The sequence below is a fragment of the Panthera tigris genome, chromosome F3, assembly GCF_018350195.1.
Source record: "Panthera tigris isolate Pti1 chromosome F3, P.tigris_Pti1_mat1.1, whole genome shotgun sequence".
NCBI classification, from domain to species: Eukaryota; Metazoa; Chordata; class Mammalia; order Carnivora; family Felidae; genus Panthera; species Panthera tigris.
In genome coordinates, this window is record NC_056678.1 from 68,585,777 (window position 1) to 68,606,661 (window position 20,885).

Sequence of the window (20,885 nt, forward strand, 5' to 3'; positions counted from 1 at the left end):
TCGGGAGCAAGAGGGGGCCTGCAGCCAGCCCGGGCTCTCGTCCCTCAGACAGCTCCTCGCTCAGCTTCCCTCGGGTGACAAACACTGGGTTTAGCTCTGGGGCCCCTGAGGGGGCAGTCGGGGTTCCCTGCCTCGGGCGGCTCCTCGTGATGTCACCCACCACGTCCCCGCCTTCTCGCCTGGCCACAAACCCTACTTGGCAAATGCCTTTGATCTGTTTCTTTTTACCCCCCCCACCCCCCCAACAGCGGGGCTTTTAATAGCAAGGCCTTTTGGGTCTCTAACCAATCGGTCACCAAATCCTATCCAAAGTGCACTCAGTATGGACGCTTTCATAAAATACACCACCTTTAAGCCAGTGTAAACCCGTGGAATTTGCACACTTCTTTCGCAGCATCTCTCCAAACTTTACGATATTGAAATCGCCACCCGGTGACCTTTTGGGAAATGCTAGATAAATTACAAGAGACCAAGAGGCCGACCAAACAGGGAAACACAGTCTCCAGTGCCGTTCCCTCCGACCGGCAGGCTGACTCCCGGGGCGCCTCCCTCAGGAGCAGCCGGCGGTCTGAGGGGCAGGTCTGGACGTGGCCGTCCGCACGGCGTGCTGTCTGCTCTCTGCCACCCAAACACTCCCGCTGGCGGCCGGGACCGCGGAGGAAAGGCTCAGATGCGCGGCTGTGGGTCTGCCCCAGGCACTTTGCCAGGTGACAGCGGAGCCTGGCTGAGCACAGTGACCCTCCCGCGGAGCCGTGGGGTCTGGGCCAGCCCGTGGCCGCCCGCGCGCGGGCCACCCTCTTTGTGCGCAGGCCGGGTGCTGGGCACCGTCCTCCCTCCCAGTGGGTGGTGGCGGGGACGCACAGCAGGTGTAACGCCCGGTTCCTACCTCGAGTAGGGACACGGGACGTGGAAGGGAAAAGGTGTGCGATCACAGCTGAGGGCCCCCAAGGGGTCTCCTTTCGGTCGTGGGGGCCGCTCCTGTTCTGGCGCCGGCTCCCGGAGCCTGGGAACAGGGTGGGCGGGTGCGCACGTCACCACCCGGCCTCCGGAGGGCGCCGATCGCGGTTCCCTCTGTGGCAGTAGCCGCGTGCTGGCGGGCTCATCTCGGGGACAAGTGGACTCGGCAGCCAGCGCACCTGCTCGGCCACCGCCCTCTGTGACCTGCGCCTGTCTCAGCTGAGGGGCCGCTGGGCCTTGCTGCCGTTTTCCCCACGGGGGTACCACCTTGCTGGCCCCTTGGCTGTGGCCGGTCACACACATGGAGGGTGGGGGAGGGGGGCTGAGAGTGCTCCTGTCTGTCCTCTCTCGGGCTGCCAGGGCGCTCGCTCGCTTCTTAATTGGAAAATTAATTCCATGAACATTAATGGAGTTTTTCTCACACACCGGGCGCTGTGCTAAGTGCTGGAGGCCGGGGAGAAACCGAAAGATGAGAAGAGTTCTGGTTCCTGCACTCGAAGAGCTCACGGCCCGCTCCGCGGTCCTTAATGTGCTCAGATGGGCTCCCCGGGAGGAGGCGGACAAGAGGAGGCCTCTCGGGAGGGTCGGGCGGCGGGGGCAGCGAGCCCGCAGCTGGGTCTTGAAGGCCGGGAGGGGAAGGTCCGTGGCCCGAGCGAGGTGAGCAGGGGTCCCGTCATGCAGGTGCCGTGCTCAGGGGATCCAGCTTTCTCCCGGAGGCCCCGGGGAGCCACGGAGGGATTTGGGCCGAGGGGCGGCACGTGAGTGTTTGCTATGAACGACGTGGAGCGTGTGTGGTTCACAGAAGGAGCACAGGGGTCTCTGGAGCTGGATTCCGGATCTAGACCCAGCAGCTCGGGGACCTTGGCCAAGTCCTGGCTCGTAAGACCGGCCAGCTCCAGCGAGGACATTCTCCAGAGCCGTGACCCTTTGTTCCGTACGTGTCCGTCCACCTCTGGCCACCTGGCCCATGTCTCCCGGCTGTCCCACACACTCCCAGCTGGTGGCAGCTGGACGCAGCCGGGTGACTTCCCCCAACCCCGTGGCTCACGTCACCTGGCCCCTTACGGTTCCGCAGGGACGCTCCCCACACTCACAGCCCAGGGCCCAGCTGGACTCTGCAGGGAGACATTCGGTTCCCCTGGGCCCCCCGGCTCCCGGCCCCAGTGACACAACAGTGGACTGGGAGGGGCCGCCCGGAAGCTAGGGACACCTCGGAGTGACCTCGGTGCCTCTGGAGAGCCATCCTGCTCCTCCACGCCGACCTGGTTAAGGCTTGTCACCGTCGGCACTGGGTGCCGGGCCCCAGCCTCCGGTCCTCCTGCCCGGCGCCGAGCACCGTGCAGGGAGGACGGCTGTGGGGGAGGACGGGCTCTCCTCCACGAGCATCATCCCTCTGCTGTTTGTTAGCCTTGGCACTGGCCCCAAGGCTTCCCCAGGGCAAGGAGCCGGGTGGGGGCTGCTTGGGGTCTCTGCTCACAGGTTATGCTTAGCGGCTGAGAGGATGGGTTCAGAACAAGTGAGTATCTGTTTAGTCAGTGAGATGAGGAAAGTAAAGGTGGCTCGGGACGCCCGCCCCTACCCCACCCTCCTGTCCCTGGACCCCCACCCCACCCCCTGACCCAGGACCCCCCCACCCCGCCTGCTGCCCCAGGACCCTCCAACCCCCATCCCTGGACCCCCCACCCCACCCCTCTGCCCCAGGACCCCCTACCCCCTGTCCCTGGACCCCCACCCCACCCGCTGACCCAGGATGCCCCCACCCCGCCTGCTGCCCCAGGACCCTCCAACCCCCATCCCTGGACCCCCCACCCCACCCCTCTGCCCCAGGACCCCCCACCCCCCTGTCCCTGGGCCCCCACCCCACCCACTGACCCGGGACCTCCCAACCCCTGTCTCTGGACCCCCACCCCACCCCTCTGCTCCAGGACCCCCCTACCCCCTGTCCCTGGACCCCCACCCCACCCGCTGACCCAGGACCCCCTACCCCACCCCTCTGCCCCAGGACCCCCACCCCACCCTGTTCCCACGCCACCCCGGCCCCACCATAAGTGCACTTTACCACCTGGATGCTCAGACCTGTGATGGGGTAGTTCAGCTTGATTCTGCCTCCTTGGGAATTTGGCATGATATTTCATTCATTCACTCATCATTCATTCATTCACTCACCAAGTACTTGAGTACCTACTCCTACGTGCCAGGCCCTGTGTGAGGTAATGGGACAGAGAGACAAATGGGACACAGACCCTGCACAGAAGAGTCTAGGGTCTGGGGTGACCGCCCATGGGAGCCCCGGGGCTGTGGTGCCTGGGGAGCTTATTCAGACCAGGAACCCTGAGCTGACGATCGTCACCTCTGTTCTTGGGACACAGGGAAGTGGACACAGCGCAGGGGGGAGGCCACGTGGGTACGGAGAGCAAGGCGGGGCCGGGGAGGGGCATGTGGCAGGGAGGAGGCGGCAAGCGCTCCAAGACTGCCCCACTCAGCACCCCAGACCCCGCTGTGGCTCATAGCCGTGGCCACCCAGAACCCACAGAAGGACAGGCCCACGTGGTGGCTCAGCCCCGCCCTGGCAAGTCGGCCATAGACCGCTCACTTCCTGCTTGGTGCCTCAGTTTCCCATCTGTAAAATGAGGCCCCTGGAGGGGGATCTTGGCGATCAGCTCGGGACTAACATCCTGGGCCCGGCGCAGGGCGCGGTAGACACGGGGCAGGGGGTCCTCGAGCGGACGGCACCGTGTCCCCGTCCCCATGTGAGCGACACCTCGAAGGGGCTGTGGGAGGCCTGCCGTCTCCTCGCTCTCCCAGCCCAACACCGGAGGCAGGGGTCTGGCCTCTACATTTGCCTGTTTTTCTGGTGTGGACATATTCTTCTCCGAGTTTCTGGTTTTGCTTTTTCTTTCTGTTAGTGAGAGATGCTCAAGGTACAGGATGAGTCTGCGCGGCAGACGTGACTGCTCCCGGGCAGACCTGCCTCCAAGCGCCCGCACACGCTGTTCTGCCTGCCTGGTGGCCGGCTGCCCGCCCGCTGAAGCCCGGGGGTCACGTTCCCAAGGGTCCCACGCAGGTCACACTCACGGGCTTGTACAGAAAACAACGTTGGGAGATTTGGGGCCCCCGCCTGTGTGACTTCGGGGAATTGTGCAAATATCCCAAGCCTCAGTCTTCCCATCTCTGAGATGGGAGTGGCTCTGCCTGCCTCCCCGAAATCAAATAGGAAACCTGGCCAAAAAATGCTTTGTAAGCAGGAGAACCCTAAGCAGATACCCAGGACGCAAGTACTCGGTACCAGATGCATTCTGATACTCGGTCCTCTCCAGAGTTATAGCCTCCTGGGTGCTGAGAAATTCAAGTCACCGAGGGCTCAGGCAGGCGTGAGATTGTCCGTAACAGATGGGGTCACCCGAAAGGGAGGCCGGGTAATCGAGGTTAACGCAGGTGCCGTGACACTGCCTCGCTGAAAACTGTGTCCGCTGATGATGCCGTGATCCAGACACGAGGCCTGTGCGGAGCCTGAGCAGGGGCCCTGGCCGAGGTCTGCGAATCCCAGCCCCCCGCTCTGTGTGGTGGGTGTGGAGGCTGGGAGGCGTGGGCCGGAGGGGCAGGGCCGGCCCCCACGTCTCTCAGACCCTGTGGCGGTGGATCGCACGATTCACTGTCTACACAGGGAAACTTTGGTATCACGTTAATTGTTACTGTTCCTGTTGATGGCGGCGGGTGACGGGCGCACACCGGCCCCCGGCCCCGGGGTGCACGCTCACCCCTCGCACAGACCGTAAACGCCGGGGCCCGGGAGCAGAGTGTTTCCACGTGCACTCTCTGGTCTTCTCACGGGAAGTCTGGAAGGAAGAGAGGACTCTTCCTCTGCCTGGTGGGTGTTAAGGACAGTGACGGAACCATACGGACGGCGTGGCCTGGCTTCCCGGGGGCCGGCCCCACGCGGAGGCGTCCGCTGGCTGGAGTCGGGGGCTCCGTGCCTGCGGAGACAATGAGCCGGCAGCCGTGGCTTCAGGTGAGTGGCGGCCAAGGGGCCACGGCCACGGGCAGCACGGAGTCAGAAGGCTCTCCGCTTACCTCGTGATCTCAGCAAACTGCAATCACCCCGAGCCTCCTGTGTCCTCATTTGTCAAGTGGGGACCACAGTTGTGCTGAGGCTCGAGTGACGCCTGTGTGACAACGGTAGCCTCAGGCCTGACGCGTGCATCCTTGTAGAGTTTGAATCTGGGGTCAGTCCCTGGAAGAGTGCCCTGCGGGGACCGCGGGGTCCCCCGCAGCAGCTCTGATGCGAACCCGCTGGGGCGGGTGAGCGCCTGCCTGAGGTCCGGGCTGCAAGTCCCTGCAGGAAGGAAGCGGATGCGATAAGTACCTAGAGGGGCGGAGACCCCGGCTCCCCGAGGTGTGGCAGGCCGTCTGGGCGGCGGGACCCCGGCTCTGCACACACGGGCGGGAGGCTCTGGGCTGAGGGTTCCTCCGACCACGTTGGTGCCAGAGAGAGGGGGCAGGAGGACGCGGGCAAGTCGGTGGGTGCCGCCTCCGTCCGCGCCAGCCTGCACACGCAATCGCTGGGACCCACGCGGCCCAGCCGGTCCCTGCACGGCCATCCCTCCACGTCCGTGCGGCGTCCCGCGCGCAGGAAGAAGAACCCAGAAGAGGGGTCTCTATGTTGGGGACTAGAGCTTGTTTTAGTCCCCTCGGCCACCTTATGGTGCAGAACATTACTTATTTTCCAGAAGTTATTTCTCTGATTCGCCCCGAAACAGCCTCGGCAGGAACACCTGCTCCCCAGACGGGGTCGGTCCCCGCGGACGGATGGCAGTGAGTCACACAGGGTCCTGCCCGACAGGCGGGTGGGGCAAGGGTGACAGGCGGGTGGGGCAAACACTGGCCCAGCTTCTGGAGACTTAGGGCCAGGTTAGCGCTTTCTGCTACGGCTGTGTGGCCTTGGGCGGGACAGAGTCCCTCTCTGGGCCTCACTTTCCTGGCCTGGAGTGGGGTGGGGGGCAGCTCGCCTAGAAGGCCCCTCCAGCTGAGTCCCAGCATCTGGCCGAGGACCTGCTGCCTTCGTGCCCCGGGGGGGACGTGGCCGTGGAGGTGCCCTCAGCGTCCTGCTCCCGGCTGCCTGGGTGCTCAGGGGGCGCACGGACAGGCTCTTCCTTAGCTGGGAGGCTCCAGAACGGCCTTCAGGCAGCCCGCGGAGCCTGCGGGCGGTTGTTTTTCTCACCATATGGGATTCCTGGGCGTCTTAAAATTTTCATTCGGCCCAGACATTGCTAGGCTCGGGATGGTTCTGCCCCGTGTGGGGGCGGAGATGGTTCGCCTCCGGGCACCAGGCTGGCAGTGGGGTTCCCGGATGGGGCTGGAAGGGGATGGGGGCCTCTGGTGTAGGCAGAGGCAAGATCGCAGGGCAGAGGAGGGACGAGATGGCAGGGAGGTGAGGCTGAGGTGAGGGGCACAGGCGGGTCCGTAGGCCTCACTTGGCATTTTTGAAACCAAAGCCCGCTCCCGTGCCTGCCGGGAGACGCGGCCCGTCCAGCAGAGGTGAACTGACTGGTTCACTGCAACTGGCTGCCAGAGCCGCTGTGGAGGGGCCGCGAGTCTGGCCCGCTACCTGGGTGGACGGGAGGCGACAGGCCCGGCCCGGGCACGCTCGGTTCGAGCTGGGAGCCCAGCACGCACGCAGCTTCCTGCAGGGCAAGGTGCTTGCTTGCTGTTTTATTGGTTTGGGGCCAGACAGGTTTTAATAAGAGCAAATAAAGCGACTTCAAAGCCAGCCACACAGAATGCACAGTTATTTGTTTCACACATTCTGGAACACGTAAGAAGAGAGGGCCTCCTGCTGGCCAGAAGAAACACGGGGACCACGGCCTTGGTGGCGCCGTGGCCGTCTGCAGGGGAAGCCCTCGCGGTGACAGGGACGGGAGACAGAGTGGGGCTCTGCCGCACGCCGGCGCGGAAGGGTCAGGTGGCTGTCTGTAACTCAGGGCCCGGGGCTGCCGGGACCAACCGGGCACATGTGCCCCTCCCGACAGGCCTTCCCAAGACGCCCCTGGTGGCGGATGAGCACCTGTCAACGCGGGAGGAGGCTGTCACGGCCCGGAGCGCTCGCCTCCTCACGGGCAGCGGGGAAGGAAGGGTAGCAAGGGGCACAGTGTTTATGGGAGAAGGAGGCAGAGACGCCGGGTGAGAAAGCGGGAGGTGGTGTCCAGGATGGGGTGGCCCGGGAGGCCCCAGCACCCAGGTTCTGAGCTCAACACAGGCTGGTGTTTGATGGGGGCTGAGCCGGCCTCTTGGGCCTCTGTGTCCTCACACAGAGCGAAGTGTGGCGACTAGCTGATCTCCCAGGATGCCTCCAGGCGCGGCGTTCTGTGTTACAAGTGTGTGTCTAGGGGAGGGTGTTGAGAGTGAGGACTTTTGGCACGGGCGTCTGTGACGCCACAGTCAGAGCAAGGCTTCACCCAAGGACAGCACTCCAGAAGGCCGAATCCAGGTCTCTGAAACAATCGGAGCCTTCCAAAGTAGAGATGGGCGGCCTGATAGGGAGTGAGTTCCCTGTCCCTGGAGGTAGTCAAGCCGACTGAATGACCACGCGCTGGGACTCTTACAGAGAGGCCTGGGCTATTTAACTAGATGGCTTTTAAGTTTCCTTTTCACTCTTAGGTTCTGGGCCTCCACTACTTATGTGTGCAGGTGCCCACTTGGCAGTGTCTCCTGCAGGCTGTGATGGTGGCCCCGGCTTTCCGGAATGTTCTTGTGCGCCTGGCGCAGCAGCTCTCATCCCTGGCTGCACATCAGAATCACCAAAATATTCAAAATTTAACATGTCAGTGTCCAGGCCTCACCAGCAGACACTCTGATTTAATTGTTCTGGAGTGAGTCCAGGGCCCCTCGGGCCTAGATGGGTAGGGACTGTGGTGCCTGGCGGGTGAGCTTTCCCCCACCCCCTACTGCCTGATGGGGGGTGGGGGACAGAAGCCCGGGTTTCACTCTGCCTTGCTGGAGGGCTCCAGTCTGAGCCGTCTGGGCCCCTCCACACCCAGCCCCCCAGCAAACATCGGTGAGGTGCCGACTGTGTGTCTGGATGAGTCGGGCCGTCCTCGGAGCGGTTGGAAAGACCCCGTCGTGCGCGTTTCCACCGGCCATGTGGCAAGCACGTAATATAAAATTTGATTGAATTGCACGGAATCTTTGCCAATGTTGTAAGTGGGGCAGGGAAATAAATTCCAGACAAGCGGGCGGGAGAGAATTCATGATATGCCAGTTCCCCTGTGCTCAGACCTTGTAAAGGAAAGTATCTCCTTAATTGGAATTATGTTTGTGGCCTTGGGGGGTGACCCGTCTGACTTGATATTTTGGTGCCATAGTCTCCCAAGTGACCTTTTTCCCTTCCTTGGGGCGTCAGGCAGCGGGAGAGCCAGGGCCCGGGGTGGGTCATTTCCTCCTAATTGGTGTCTTGGCCGTCACGCCGGCTTCGCTGAGCATCACGCGGCCCCCTCCGCTCAGCCCCGAGTGTCCTTGTTGTCAACCGCGTGGTGTCCCTTACACGCCAGGTTCCATCCCCTTCTGGGAATGACAAGGCTGAGGCCACGGAGAAACGCTCCAGGCCAACCTGACTCGGTGGGTTTTATTCGCGGACGGCTGGCTTCCCTCACTGGCCACGTCCCCGCCTGCCCGCCCCACACCAGGTGGGGCCCGGCTGCACTTGCTGGGCTGGTGCAGACCCCCCGCCCGACCTGAGGCTGCTGGGGTCTGTTGTGCCAGAAGGTGACCGAGGCTCAGCGGTGACGTGGCTGGGGCCCCGTCAGGGCAGGTGACACGGGGCTAACCCCCGCGGGAAGGCCTGGAAGGCGCCTTCTCATCCCTGCCGTCCTCCAGTCCCAGCGCTCCCCGGGGGGAGCCAGCACAGACCTTTGGTTCCTGCTTCCCACGCTGGAATCCAGCCTCCTCCTCCTCCTCCTCGGTCAGGGCTGCTGGGCAAGCGTCCCGGGCCCCAGGGGGTCGCTCGGAGTCGCCCCAGCACCTGGCGGTGCAGCGCACAGTCAGCGTCAGCCGCCGCCCTCCCCTGCGCCCTGCTTCCTGTGTCCGGAAAGTCAGGGTGCAAGTGTCTCCTGCCTGACGCACCTCGCCACGTGCCCCTTTCCTTTGAATACGCCACGTTCGGCTGACACTTGTTGGCCTGCCGCGTGCCCGACCACACCCTCCACGCGCGGAGGTGGACCGATCGGAAACTCCGCCTCCCCCCCCCCCCCCCCCCAGGCTGGGGCATCCACCTTGACGGTCGAGCCAGCGCACATCGGTGGGCAAACTGGGCTTCCCAGCGGAGGTGCGGCTGACCCGGCGACACGGGCGGTTCTGGGGCCCAGGAGGTGATCGGTGCAGGGATCACCCCGCATGGCATCTGGGTCGTGAACCGAGCAACACCCCAAGATTGAGGACGGGCGAGGAGCCGTCTTCCCGCCCAGCCCCCGTCAGCTGGCCCACAGCGTCCCTGCGGCATCTGGGTCCGAGAGGAGGGTGACCTGTGTGGCCTCGGCTCTGTGCTCCCGGGGAATATGTCTCACGCACCCGAGCCGCGGTGGGGGACCCGGAACAGGGAAGCGAGGGAGGCCGCAGGGGCTGAGCCCCCCATCCGGCCCCGGGGTCTGGTCAGACACGCCTCAGCCACCCCAGGACTCCCGGCGCAGGGCCGGCCCGGGGCCTGTGTCCTCGGCGAGTCGCATCTCCCGGGAGAAGGTGCCGCGGGCACTCCTCGCCCCACGTTCAGGACATCGGCTCAGGGTCACGCCCCTGGTCACGCCCCTCGTTCAGGGCGTGGGCTCAGGGTCACGTCCCCTGGTCACGCCCCACGTTCAGGACGTCGGCTCACGGTCACGTCCCCTGGTCACGCCCCACGTTCAGGGCGTGGGCTCAGGGTCACGCCCCGGTCGCTAGAGGGGCCGCCTGTAGGTGTTTGTCCCGCCCCCCCGGCTTCTGCCCGTTTCTGACCGTCCCTGCCCAGCGTCTCCAGGCCCGGCTCACCTGCCCCTTCCTCGGCCGGGTGGGATCCAGGCTCAGCAGGCGGGGGCGGCGGGCTGAGTACCCTGCACGGGGCCCGGCCGCGCCCAGGTGCTCAGCACGTGTGCCCAGTGTGACCGGAGGGCACGCATGTTCGGCCCTTTCTGAGCTGCCGGTGCCGGGGGCGCGTCCGGTTTCCGTTGGCGAAGAAGGAGTCTGTCCCCGTGGCTCCTCTCGCTTCGCCCCATGCGTGTGGGTGCAGGTGAGACCCGGCCTGCAGAGAAGGAGGCCAGAGAGCTTACGCGACAGGTCCAGTGTCCCACGGCCGGGGGACGGCAGAGCCGGGACTTGAATTCTGGTCTTTCGAACTTTCGGAGGCTCGTGAGGACCTTCTCTGTCCGCGGCCTTGTTCTGTCGAGAAGACGGCGCGGGCGACGTTACTGCTGACCGCTGCTCACCGTCCGGTCAGGTACAGAGGTGGGAAAAGGGACGAGGGCAGACGTGCTGGGGGTGCCCCGTGACCCACGTGCTCGGCCGGCCGCCGTCAGGCCCAAAGTGAATCACAACATGGGGGCTCCAGCCGGCGACACAAGCCATCGGCGGACCACATACGTATGAGGGTGCACACGCTGGCACACGCGCTCGCACACTCTGCGCACGCACGGCCGCACGCGCACACCCATGCGCGCACACACACACACACACACACTTTGGGGCCGTCAGCTTGCTTGGGGAGGTGCCCGCACACCCTTGTCCTGGTTAAGCTGATATTTGTGCCCCGGGACTCTGTTTTTCTGTCATTTTCAAGTGTCCCAAATGATCAAGGACATTTAGAACTTCAGCGTCTCTGGGAAGATGTGCTGTAATCGTGACGATTCTGGCAGGCGAGGAGGCGGCTCGGAAGCCGGGGAACACAGGCCCCCACGCTCCACCCAGCCTTGGGGCAGGCGGTCGGGCAGCCCCGAGGGTCCTCACGGCAGAGACTGGAGGCCAGCAGGGCCCGACTGCGGGGCAGACAGGGTACCGGGGCCCGGCAGGACTCGGAGTCTGGAGGAATCCTGGCTTCTTGAAGCCTGCTCACCCGGTGAGCTGACTTCTCCGAGCCTCAGTTTCCTCCTCCACAAAAGCGGGTTGATGATACTGCCGTGGGTACCGCTGTAGCACAGGCGGGTGTCGTAACGAGGGGTCGCAGGTCTGGGAAGGGCTGGCTGGTGGTTGGGGGTGGCTTGCGGGCATTTGGCACACGTTCCCACTCTGCCACGAGTCCCTCTGTGGCCCCTGATGGCGGTGGCTGGCCTGTGCAAGGATGGCTGGAGCTAACTCACGTGGTGGGGCAAAGAATAGAAACATCTGGAATCCTGGGGGGCTCAGGTCATGACCTCATGGTTCCTGGGTTCGAGCCCCGCGTCGGGCTCTGTGCTGACGGCTCGGAGCCTGGAGCCTGTTTCGGATTCTGTGTCTCCCTCTCTCTCTGCCCCTCCCCTGCTCTGTCTCTGTGTCTCTGTGTCTCTGTCTCTGTCTCTGTCTCTCTCTGTCAAGAATAAATAAATAAACATTAAAAAAGAAAGAATAGGGGCGCCTGGGTGGCTCAGTCGGTTAAGCGTCCGACTTCGGCTCAGGTCATGATCTCGAGGTCCGTGAGTTCGAGCCCCGCGTCAGGCTCCGTGCTGACAGCTCAGAGCCTGGAGCCTGCTTCGGATGCTGTGTCTCCCTCTCTCTCGGCCCCTCCCCTGCTCATGCTTTGTGTCTCTCTGTCTCAAAAATAAATAAAAACATTAAAAAAATTATTAAAAAAGAAAGAAAGAATAATCTGGTGTGTAGATAAAATCTGGGTTAGTTGTGTGACCTTGGAAAAGTCTCTCTTATTCTCTGTTTTTTGTTTTTTGGGGTTTTTTTTAATCAGTAAATGGAGACATTGTGGAGTTGTCTGTAGGGTGAGGATGTGAGGTAATTTGTGTAGAAGCCTAGTCCGGGACCTGGCACGCAGTCGGTACTCAGTAAATGTCAGGGAAAAGTAAAAGTTCTGTTTAGTAATTTCAAGAAGCACTTATTAAGCACCTGTTGTGGTCAGAGGTCGGAGGTCACACAGCATGGACACAGTGTCCCTGGTTCTCAGGCTCTCCCCGAGCTTGTGAGCCTCATGCCGTGGTTGTGTACTCTGATGCTTTATATAGCGTGGTCCTGCATTTGCGGTCTTTTTCACATTAAAAAAGTAAAACATTTAAAAATAATTGGAAATACCGTATATGCAGCTTTGTGGTCTGAGTTTTTCACTTGATGTTGTACCATGAGCTTTTCCTCTTCAAACGTTCTCTGCAGAAGTGGTTTTCGGTGGCTGCCTAGTGGTCTATCACTGGCTATTCCCAAATGTATTTAACCACTCTGATAGTGTTGGGCATTTAGGAATAAATGGCTTAAAAATGGCTCATCTGTTGGGATTTAGTCCCTAAGAATTCTGTGTATGAAGGGTCACTACTGTGTCGTTGAACAGCTCTGAGTTGCAGAGTCGCCCAGCTGATGGGCCCCCCACCCCCCGTGGCCTGTCAGTCCCTGTGGCCCCTCAGCAGGGAGGCGAGTACCCCCACGTGCCGTCCGGCCGCCACCTCGCTGGCTGCCGTCGCCGGAAGAACCGTGTTAATCTCAGGCTTCGCTGGATGGAGTTCAGGCAGCAAAGAAAAGATGACAATTCAACATTTGACAAGTAGGAAACATATCTAGTCCAGCCATTCTGATGTATTTTCCGGCTGGTAAACATGTCGACGGTTTCCTTTTTGTGGACGCGTGATAGAGAATGCGAGGAAATCTGCAAAGTCGCGAGGGTCCCGCTGCTCCGGGGCTGGGTGAACACAAGGGGAGGGGGCGGGGGGGAGTCGCCTCTTATGTGAAGGTTCTGAGTTTGAGAACGAAAGGAAGAGGCTCGAAGGAGGAGACCCCTCCCTCCACCTCTTCCTCTAGACGTGATGCAAATAGACTTGGATTCTGATTTTAGTGATTTCTGCCAAAAGAAATAAATTAGAGGGTGAAATGTGCTGCTGACCGCAAACCCTTCCCAGCCAAGGCCCGATGTTCCCCAGATGCCCTCAGACCCCTTGCAGGGAGAAGCGAGGGTCATTTCTGAGTCGAGAGCGCTGTGCGCTGTCCCCGCCGGCCCCTGTAGGCTGGTTTGTCTTCTAACGCAGTCTGAGTTCAGTGCCCGCTCCCTTCAGCCCTCCGGAGGCCCGGCCCGTGGGCTTGGCCGGCGTCTCAGGCACCGGGTCGCGGTTTCGAAGGTAGGACCCTTCCTGAGGGCTGTCCCTGTGCCCCGCGTGCTCCGTGCCCTCCCTGCAGCCGTGGACGCGTGTGTGGGCCCGTGAGTGCGGGCTGCTCTTGGGTACGCCGTGGAGCGTGGAGGCTCAGTGACCGAGCGGGGGACTTCCCGCAGCGGGCGCACGGACCCGCCCGGCGTCCGCCGCTGGAGCTTGTGCGTAAGCCGCGTGGGAAGGCCTGGCGTGCAGGACACTCCCCGGACACCCTGCGGCCCTGGCACGGTGTCACTCGTGCAGCGGGCGCTCAAGAAATGAGACGTGGTGGAAACCGTCACGAATGAATGCATGAACTATTTCGTGAGTCCTCCCTTGAGTCTCCAGCGCCAGCTTGTGCCTGGCACAAAGTGGGCCCCCATAGTTGTGTCAAGTAAACGAACGGTGGGTCGACGGGCCCCGGGAGAGGTTCCCTCCGTCAGCCTGCGGGGGTGGGGTGGGAGCGTGGCTTTGGGTGCCTGCTGGCACAGGCCCTCCGCTCGCCCCAGTGCTTCCGTCCCGGACGACACCCTCTGACCCCGCAGACCCGAGCCCCCTGTCTGCCCGTGAAGCTCTCTGGGGCGGTGAGGTCTCCTCCCTCGAGCCCACTAGGCCGTGGGGTTGGCAGTCCGTCACACCCTGCCTTCGAAATACTTCCGTTCCCGTCGAGCCGTTGTTTAGATCTGCTTAAGTGGGTCCGGCCTTCCCTTCCGCCGATTCTTGTCACGGGGACGGCCCAAAGGCCGCGGGCAGGGCTCTGGGCTTGAGCCCGAGACCTTGGCTCTGAACTCTGGCACGAGGCACTCCCCCTGCGCCTCTACCTGTAACGTCTGTACAGTCAGGAGAGAGGCCAGGGGTGTCGCGGTGATGGCCAAGAGCGGACGCATGAAGCCGCCTTGTGAACCGTAGCGTGCTTTAGGGAAATCAGGCGTGGTGATGCGCCGTGGCCAGTGAGCACAGGGCGTTTGTTCATGGTGTGCATCTCTCGGCAGTGAGTGCCGCCCGGCTCTCGTCCGCTACCTCTGCTCGGGCTGTGTTCCCATCCTCCCTTGGGACCGGAGTCCTCCCTACTTCCTGGCTCCCAAACGCCCAGGAGGGCGGTGAGTCCCAGCCTGGACGCCCCAAATTTGCAGGGGATGTGACGTGAATGACAGAAGTAGCCCAGCCGTCCGCGGCCAGCGCTCGTCTAGGACCGTTCACAAACTGCTTTACTCTTCCCAGAGGCCCCTAGGCGGGTCCTAATGTCTTCCCCATCAGACGCTTGAGACCACTGAGGCAGAGGTGGGGTAAGAGGCCCGAAGCCACAGAGCCAGGAGGGGCCGTGTCTAGGGCACATGCTGCCAGCCCTGGGGCTCTCTACGCGCCCTGGGGCTGGGAGACGGGGTGCACAAAGGGGACCCGCCCGCGTCTGCCCCACCCTCCACGGGGACCCTCTCTGCTCTGCGCTCAGCCCCTTTCGCCCTCCAGCAGCCCCCCTGCCTCCCTCCCTGCTCTGAGCCTAGTTTGGGGGTGAGAACAGCTGCTGGGACGCTCTGATCCGTCCCGGAGGGAACTCTGCATCATCAGAAACGGAAGGAACCTCGGGGATTGTCTGAGGTTTGTTCTCAGAGAAGAGAGGCCTAAGCTGGCCAGCACCGATGCCCAAACCACACGGCAGCACGAAAAGGAACTGTGCTCACGTGACTTACGAGCGTGGACACACAGTTCTGAGCCACACAGCAGCAAACTGAGCCACGGATGGCAAATGTCTTGCCGGCTCCTCCCAGGAGAGCAGACGGGACTTCACCCTAGAAAACAGGGGCTGGGGGTAGCTGCTTGGCCCCAGCGGCTCGCGGCCCAGCCCAAAGGGCTCCCTGTGTGCCGTGGCCTGCACTCCCCGTCCCCGGAGCCCCCTTCCTGGCTGCCCTAATTCTGTCTCCATTTCTCCTGCAGGATTCCATGTTTTCGCTGGCCCTGAAATGCCTTATCAGCCTGTCTACCATCATCCTCTTGGGCTTGATCGTCGCCTACCACACGCGAGAAGTCCAGGTAGGTGCCGTCCTCTCCCCTCCGCGAGCAGCGCCCGTCCCCACCCAAAGCCCACCCCGTGCAGCCGCCTGGTGGTGTTGCACACTGTGGCTCTTCCCCTCCCGTCTGGACCCTCAGAGCGAGGGAACTGGGGCTTCAGCAGCTGTGACGCCGTCTTATTTGGGGGTCCCAGAGGCGAATGTGGCTTCACGATTTGGGGGTGGCTCTTTAACGCCAGTGCACTGAGAACCGCTTTCCTTCTCTCGCTGGGCCTTTCAGAACCTTGGCCACCGAATTCCCCAGGGAGGCAGACCTATCTCCCGTCCCCTTGCACACGCACGTACACGCGCACACACACTCGAATCGCACTGAATCCCTCCGGGACTCTGTATCTCTGAGTGGTGTAGACTTTACCCGCCGCAGACCCTGAAGGCTGGGAGGGGTCATTTTCTAGACAGAATACCCGTCAGATGTGGGGAGGGGCTGCTCGGAAGTGACTGCGCCAGAGAAACGTTGGCTGGGCCTCCGGGCCCAGCTTCCACCCTGGCCGACAGGGGTCCCATGCGGGCCAGGAAGGGTAGACGGCAAGAGGGTCTGTGGCATCTTCCCAGGACACCGGGGCGCCCGCACTGCCCGGCCCTGCAGGCTGACCGGCCCCGCTGGAGACCCGGGTAGTTCTGAAACCTCCAGATGCTTTTTCTCCCACGTATGCGAGTCTGGAGATAATCCCGGTCCCTGGGCTGGAGGAACACAGTTCGATTCGCGTCTGGGCCGCAGGCAACACATTGACAAAGACCAGAGCTCGCGGTCAGAGAGACCAGCTGGGTCTCGGCCGGGACCCCTTCCTACAGGGCGTTTTTGTTTGGCCCTGCAACCTTTCTCGGGCTGCTGTGAGGACAGGATGTGCTCTGGGAGCCGGGAAACACCGTGCCAACCTCGTCCCCGTTACGGGGCATTCTGGGCAGGGTGGGCCCGTCTGCCTTCCTGGCAGTGTCTGGGGGCCCCCGGCCGGCCTGGATGGGCAAGCCTTGGCTCCCGGCCACCCTGGCGGGGCTCCAGGCAGCTGAGGACCAGAGGACACGGATCTAGGAGCTGCGACTCTAGTCTCCGGGGGCTGCGGTACTCAGACAGGCGTGTGCCCTCAGGGCATTCAGACACTGCCACCAGCTTCCCTCCTGGAGCCTGAACTGCCCGACCCAGACCACTGTCCCATCAACCCCAGGCAGGAGCCAGCACCGGCCGGGGGGTGTGGGGGTTAGGGACCAAGACAGGGCCGGGGGTCGCCGTCTGGGCCCCAAACCAGCCGTGGCGCCCGGGGCTTCCCTCAACCCCACCGAACCCTCACGTCCTCATCTGGAGGGAGCCCCTTGGCGCGTATCGCCCTGATCTGCGCGAGATGTCACCCGGGCCCAAGAGAAAAGGCGGAATCGTGGGAATCGTGACACTCAGCCACGCGTCCCTCCCTCCCGTACTCTCGTGGCCCTGGTTCCCTCCTGCGGGCCTGTGGCCTCAGCGCCGGCCTGGAGCGGGGACACCACCTCGCCTGGCGCCCTCTGTCCCAGCCCCAGCTCGCGGCCAGGCTTTGCTTCGTCCTGATTACGGGCAGTAGAGGACACTGTCTCCGCCGTTAGGGCCTGGCGCTCAGCACTTGCAGAAACAAAGTGAAGCCAGTGTCATTGAGTCCTGGCTCAGACACTTCAGTCTGCACGACCTGGGCCAGTAACAGCGCCTCCAGGCCTCAGTTTCCCCGGGTGAAGTATTGGAGTCACATCACCCACTTTGGGTCGGGAACAGTGGAGTCCAGGGTGGGCGGTCATGGCACGGGACCCCTCTGCCCCACTCTTCCAGCTGGGCCTCGCCCGTCCGTGTGCCAGCTGGGCCCACGAGGTGGCCCCCTGCTGACCGCCGGCACCGGCAGCCGGCTGGGCTTCCTCCCGCACCCCCGCCAGCCCCGCCTGGCTCTCAGCTGCCCTGGCTGTGCCCGTAGCCTACCTGGCCTCCGTCACGGGGGCAGTCACCGGCACGTGGCTCCCTCTGGAAGCTTACCCTTCCAGTAAAGTTCTCCCTGCGCCGACCTTCTCCTGCCACGGGGAGGTGGGATGGCGTGGGCCCAGATGGCGTGGGGAGGGCCGGCTCCTGCAGGGCCCCTTGTACGCACCTTGGTGGACCCTACCGTTCTCTGTTCTGTGTCTTTCTCCCCAGACTTCGGGATGGTAAGGTCACTATCTTTACGTTTCCAGGGACCCATGGTGTCTGACGAGCAGGTTATCTGCGGTGCACGTCCTGAGGGAAAGGGTGCTGGATTCTAGACACCCGGTTTCTAAAGCAATTTAGATCATCCCTCCGTTCTGTGGTCTTGGGCCTCATCTATTAATTGGGAATCGAAGCCTTCTAATTCTGTAATTGTCCGGTGCAGGTCTGGGCACAGCCGGGGACCTGCTTCCTGAGGGCGGAGGCGGGCTGCCCCAGAGCCTGGACGCTGGCCAGCGTCCAGGGCCACCCCCCGCCTTGGGCCGGGAACGCCCTCAGGGGGAGCAGGGCAGGGTGTGGCCCATCACCTCCCTGGGGTGGTGTCAGGGGCTTGTGTGAAGGACGTGCTCCCAGACTCCCCACTGCCCACGGGTTGCTGTTGACTTGGCTCAGTTTTAGCAGGGACCAGATGACCGTGTCTGCGCCCCCTCCCCCCTGCTGCGCAGAAGCCTGGGGCACCTTCTAGAATGGTATTCCTAGTGTCAGTCTGGATGACTTGTGTTCTCGAGGCAGAATTCTGAAACGGGGTGGCTTTCTGTTGTGGAGCCTCAGGTGTGGATGTCTCCCAGAGGTGACCAGGTGCCCACCCCCACCCGTGCAGGAGCCTCTGTACCTCTGTGACCTGTACCGCCTGTGACAGGGACGCTTGCCCGTGGGCAAAGGCCTCCGGTGGGCGAGGGGGGTCTCCGGTAGGTGAGGGGGTTCTCTGGTGAGTGAGGGGGGTCTCCTGTGGACGAGGCGTCTCCTCTGGGTGAGGGGGATCTCATGTGGGTGCAGGGGTCTCCTGTGGACGAGGGACACTCTCCCATGATAGGCAGCGTGGGTTTTTGGCAAGTCCGCCCCTCTGCGGAGAGGAAGGGGTCTCCCAGAACGTGCACTCAGCCCGACTGTGCTTCTGAGCCACAAAGGCAGGTGTCCCACAAGGCAGCCCCTGCCACGTTTCTCCTCGGGTTTTGTCCTTGGCTGTTTAGAGGGTGGAGCTTTCAAAGGCTCAGGCGTCTGTTATCCTCAGGCCAGTGTGACCTGGAAGGAAGTGAAGACACAAAACCCAACGCATTTTTGTTTATTTACCAAAACTTTGAAAACGCCGCCGACCTCGCACGGTGTACGGACCGTGTGGTTTGGTGTCACCGGGCCCCGTGGCGGCACTGGCCGCCTCTCCCCGGGCTGCAGACCCGCGTGTGGTGTTGGGGCCCCTGGCGCGGCCCCCCTCTCGCACTCACCACGCGCGACAGGGTCCACTCCGTGCAGAGCCTGGCGCAGGGGCCCAGAGCTCTCCACTGACCGCCCTGAGCGGAGCCACGGCTGGGCCGACGCCCCTGGTGCTGTCCCGGAAGGCGGGTCGCCAGAGAACAGACTTCAGAGTAGCGAGCTCGGGTTCGAACCGCGGTGGTTGTCACATTTTAGTGTCTGGCAGCCCTTAGCAAGTTACTCGATCGATCCCTCCTCGTCAATCTCCTTCCGCAGGGTGGGGCTGAGACCGGTACCCTGTTGTGGAGCTGGGGACACTGGTCATTTGCATGAGGTGTGGCGGGATCCGTCGCCGGGCAGAGTGGGGGCGAGGTGGTGAGTGCGGGCCAGTCTCCTGGGACGTCGCCTGCGAATGCGGGGACGCCAGGATAGCAGCTGGAGCAGACACAGTGCGGAGGGAGGGTCCTCGTCCACTTTTCCAGGGACTGCTGTCCTCCGGCTGCCAGAAAGGGGCCGGGTTCTGGTCCAGGAGCGCGCAGGAGGGGGAGGGGAAGTGCCCTGGCTCAGAGCCCGGCCGGGGTGGGCGTGCACACACCCCTCTGGGGGCAGGAGCGGAGCCGGGTGAAGCCGTCGGGCACACAGCAGGGGCGGGAAGTTCGCCACGGAGCTGTGGAGGGAGCTGACGTGAGCGTGCTCACGGGTCGCGTGCACAGTGAGGCTGAGGTTCCCGCTCTTGTTTGGGGGCCTCCCGTCTAGTGCGGACCCGACGGGAGTGTGACGCTGACCAGCTGGGGGCCTCCAAGCGCATGGACTGAAACGGGACACCGGTGATCTATCAGGTGTGTGTTAAGTGGGTGTTTTTATTAAATGCCACCAAGTCCTCAGCCGACGGGGAAATTACTCCAAATTACAGGACGTAAATCACATTCAGCAGACAGCTCACATTGCAGACGGGCTCACCCCCACGGCACGACGGGTCCGTGGGTCGGAGCGCCCTCCTGGATTTGCGACACGGGCGTCGGTTCGCAGGAGGCGGACTGGCCAGAGGCTCCGGGGCCCCGTGCTGGCTGAGCTGGGGTGTCGTCCCACTGGGGAAGGGAGGACCCCTCGGGCCAAGTCTGGTTCTGGGCCCTCGCCCTTCCTCTCCCCTGAGGACCGCGGGTGTCAGGCGCTCGGCCCCTGGAGGCTGCTTGTCCAAGACCTTGATGCGCTGGGACCACGTTCAGCGCCGTGACGTGAGGCGTGTGTGAAACCGTGTGGCCACAGGGGTGAGTTTCACAGGGAGATGAGGCTTTAGCCGAGCCCCATCTTTGTCGGGAGCGGAGACCTTGTACGTCCGGACAGAACTGGCCTGGGGCACCTCAGGGCGGCGGAGAAGGAAGGAAGGGCCGTCTGTCTTCCACGTGGCGGCTGCCTGACCCCGGTGGGGCTGGGCCTGTGTCCTCGAACACATCTGGTGACGTTTCCTGCGGGCCGGTGTCTGGCTGGGCGAGGCAGTCCCTTTGGGCTGACCGGACGGGGGACCCCAGAGATCCCAAGACCTCCAGGAGCCTCCCCGGTCACCACAGTCCCCAGGCGGGGAGCTGGCTTGGCCCTGGCCCTGACCCCTGAATCAAGCGTCTGTTTCCTGCCCCACCGGCTCCCTGCTGTGCGGTGGGGACGACGTGACTCACTGTTGTGTCCCAGAGCCGAGCGCCCAGCAGAGCAGGTGGGGGCAGGCGGGCCGAGGTCTCCCCTCACTGGGCAGGAGAGCCTCTGTGCAGACTGAGCCTGCCGCTGCCGCCCTGCCACTCTGCCCGCTGGGCCTCCCTCCCTGTGCAGCTGGCAGTCGATTGCCATGGTTACCAGGCTACCCTGGCGGTCTCCGTGTGACATTTGGGGTTTAACCCTTTCTGCTGCAGAGGGCTTTCCCGCCTGCTGTGCTCCCTGAGCCTGTGGGGCCCAGGTGCGGCCTCTCGGCCGCCTGTGTGGACCTTCTGTTCTGTCACTTGGAAATGTCATGCTGTCTCATGCTGCTCGACAAGCGTGTGGAGTGACTGTTAACAGGTGTGCACAGCGCTGCCCTGGGCGCGTTGAGACCTGCCCGGCGGGACGGACAGTCCGGGCTGCAGACTCGGCCCTGGGAGCTCTTGGACTTGTATGCAAATGCCTCTTGCCGGGGCCTCCAGAAGCTTCCTCAGCTCCAGGAGTCTGAGAGGTTAGGGCTGCCCTCTG

General features: G+C 63.1%; 1 protein-coding gene across 1 annotated transcript in view; it reads left to right on the top strand.

Annotated features, from left to right (window-relative positions):
* The window catches only part of KCNN3 (potassium calcium-activated channel subfamily N member 3), a 121,731-nt gene that overhangs the window by 23,808 nt on the left and 77,038 nt on the right, over positions 1-20,885 (top strand). Inside the window, 1 exon segment of the mRNA XM_042975676.1 lies at positions 15,156-15,251. Within this exon segment, the coding sequence (XP_042831610.1) occupies positions 15,156-15,251 (96 nt within the window).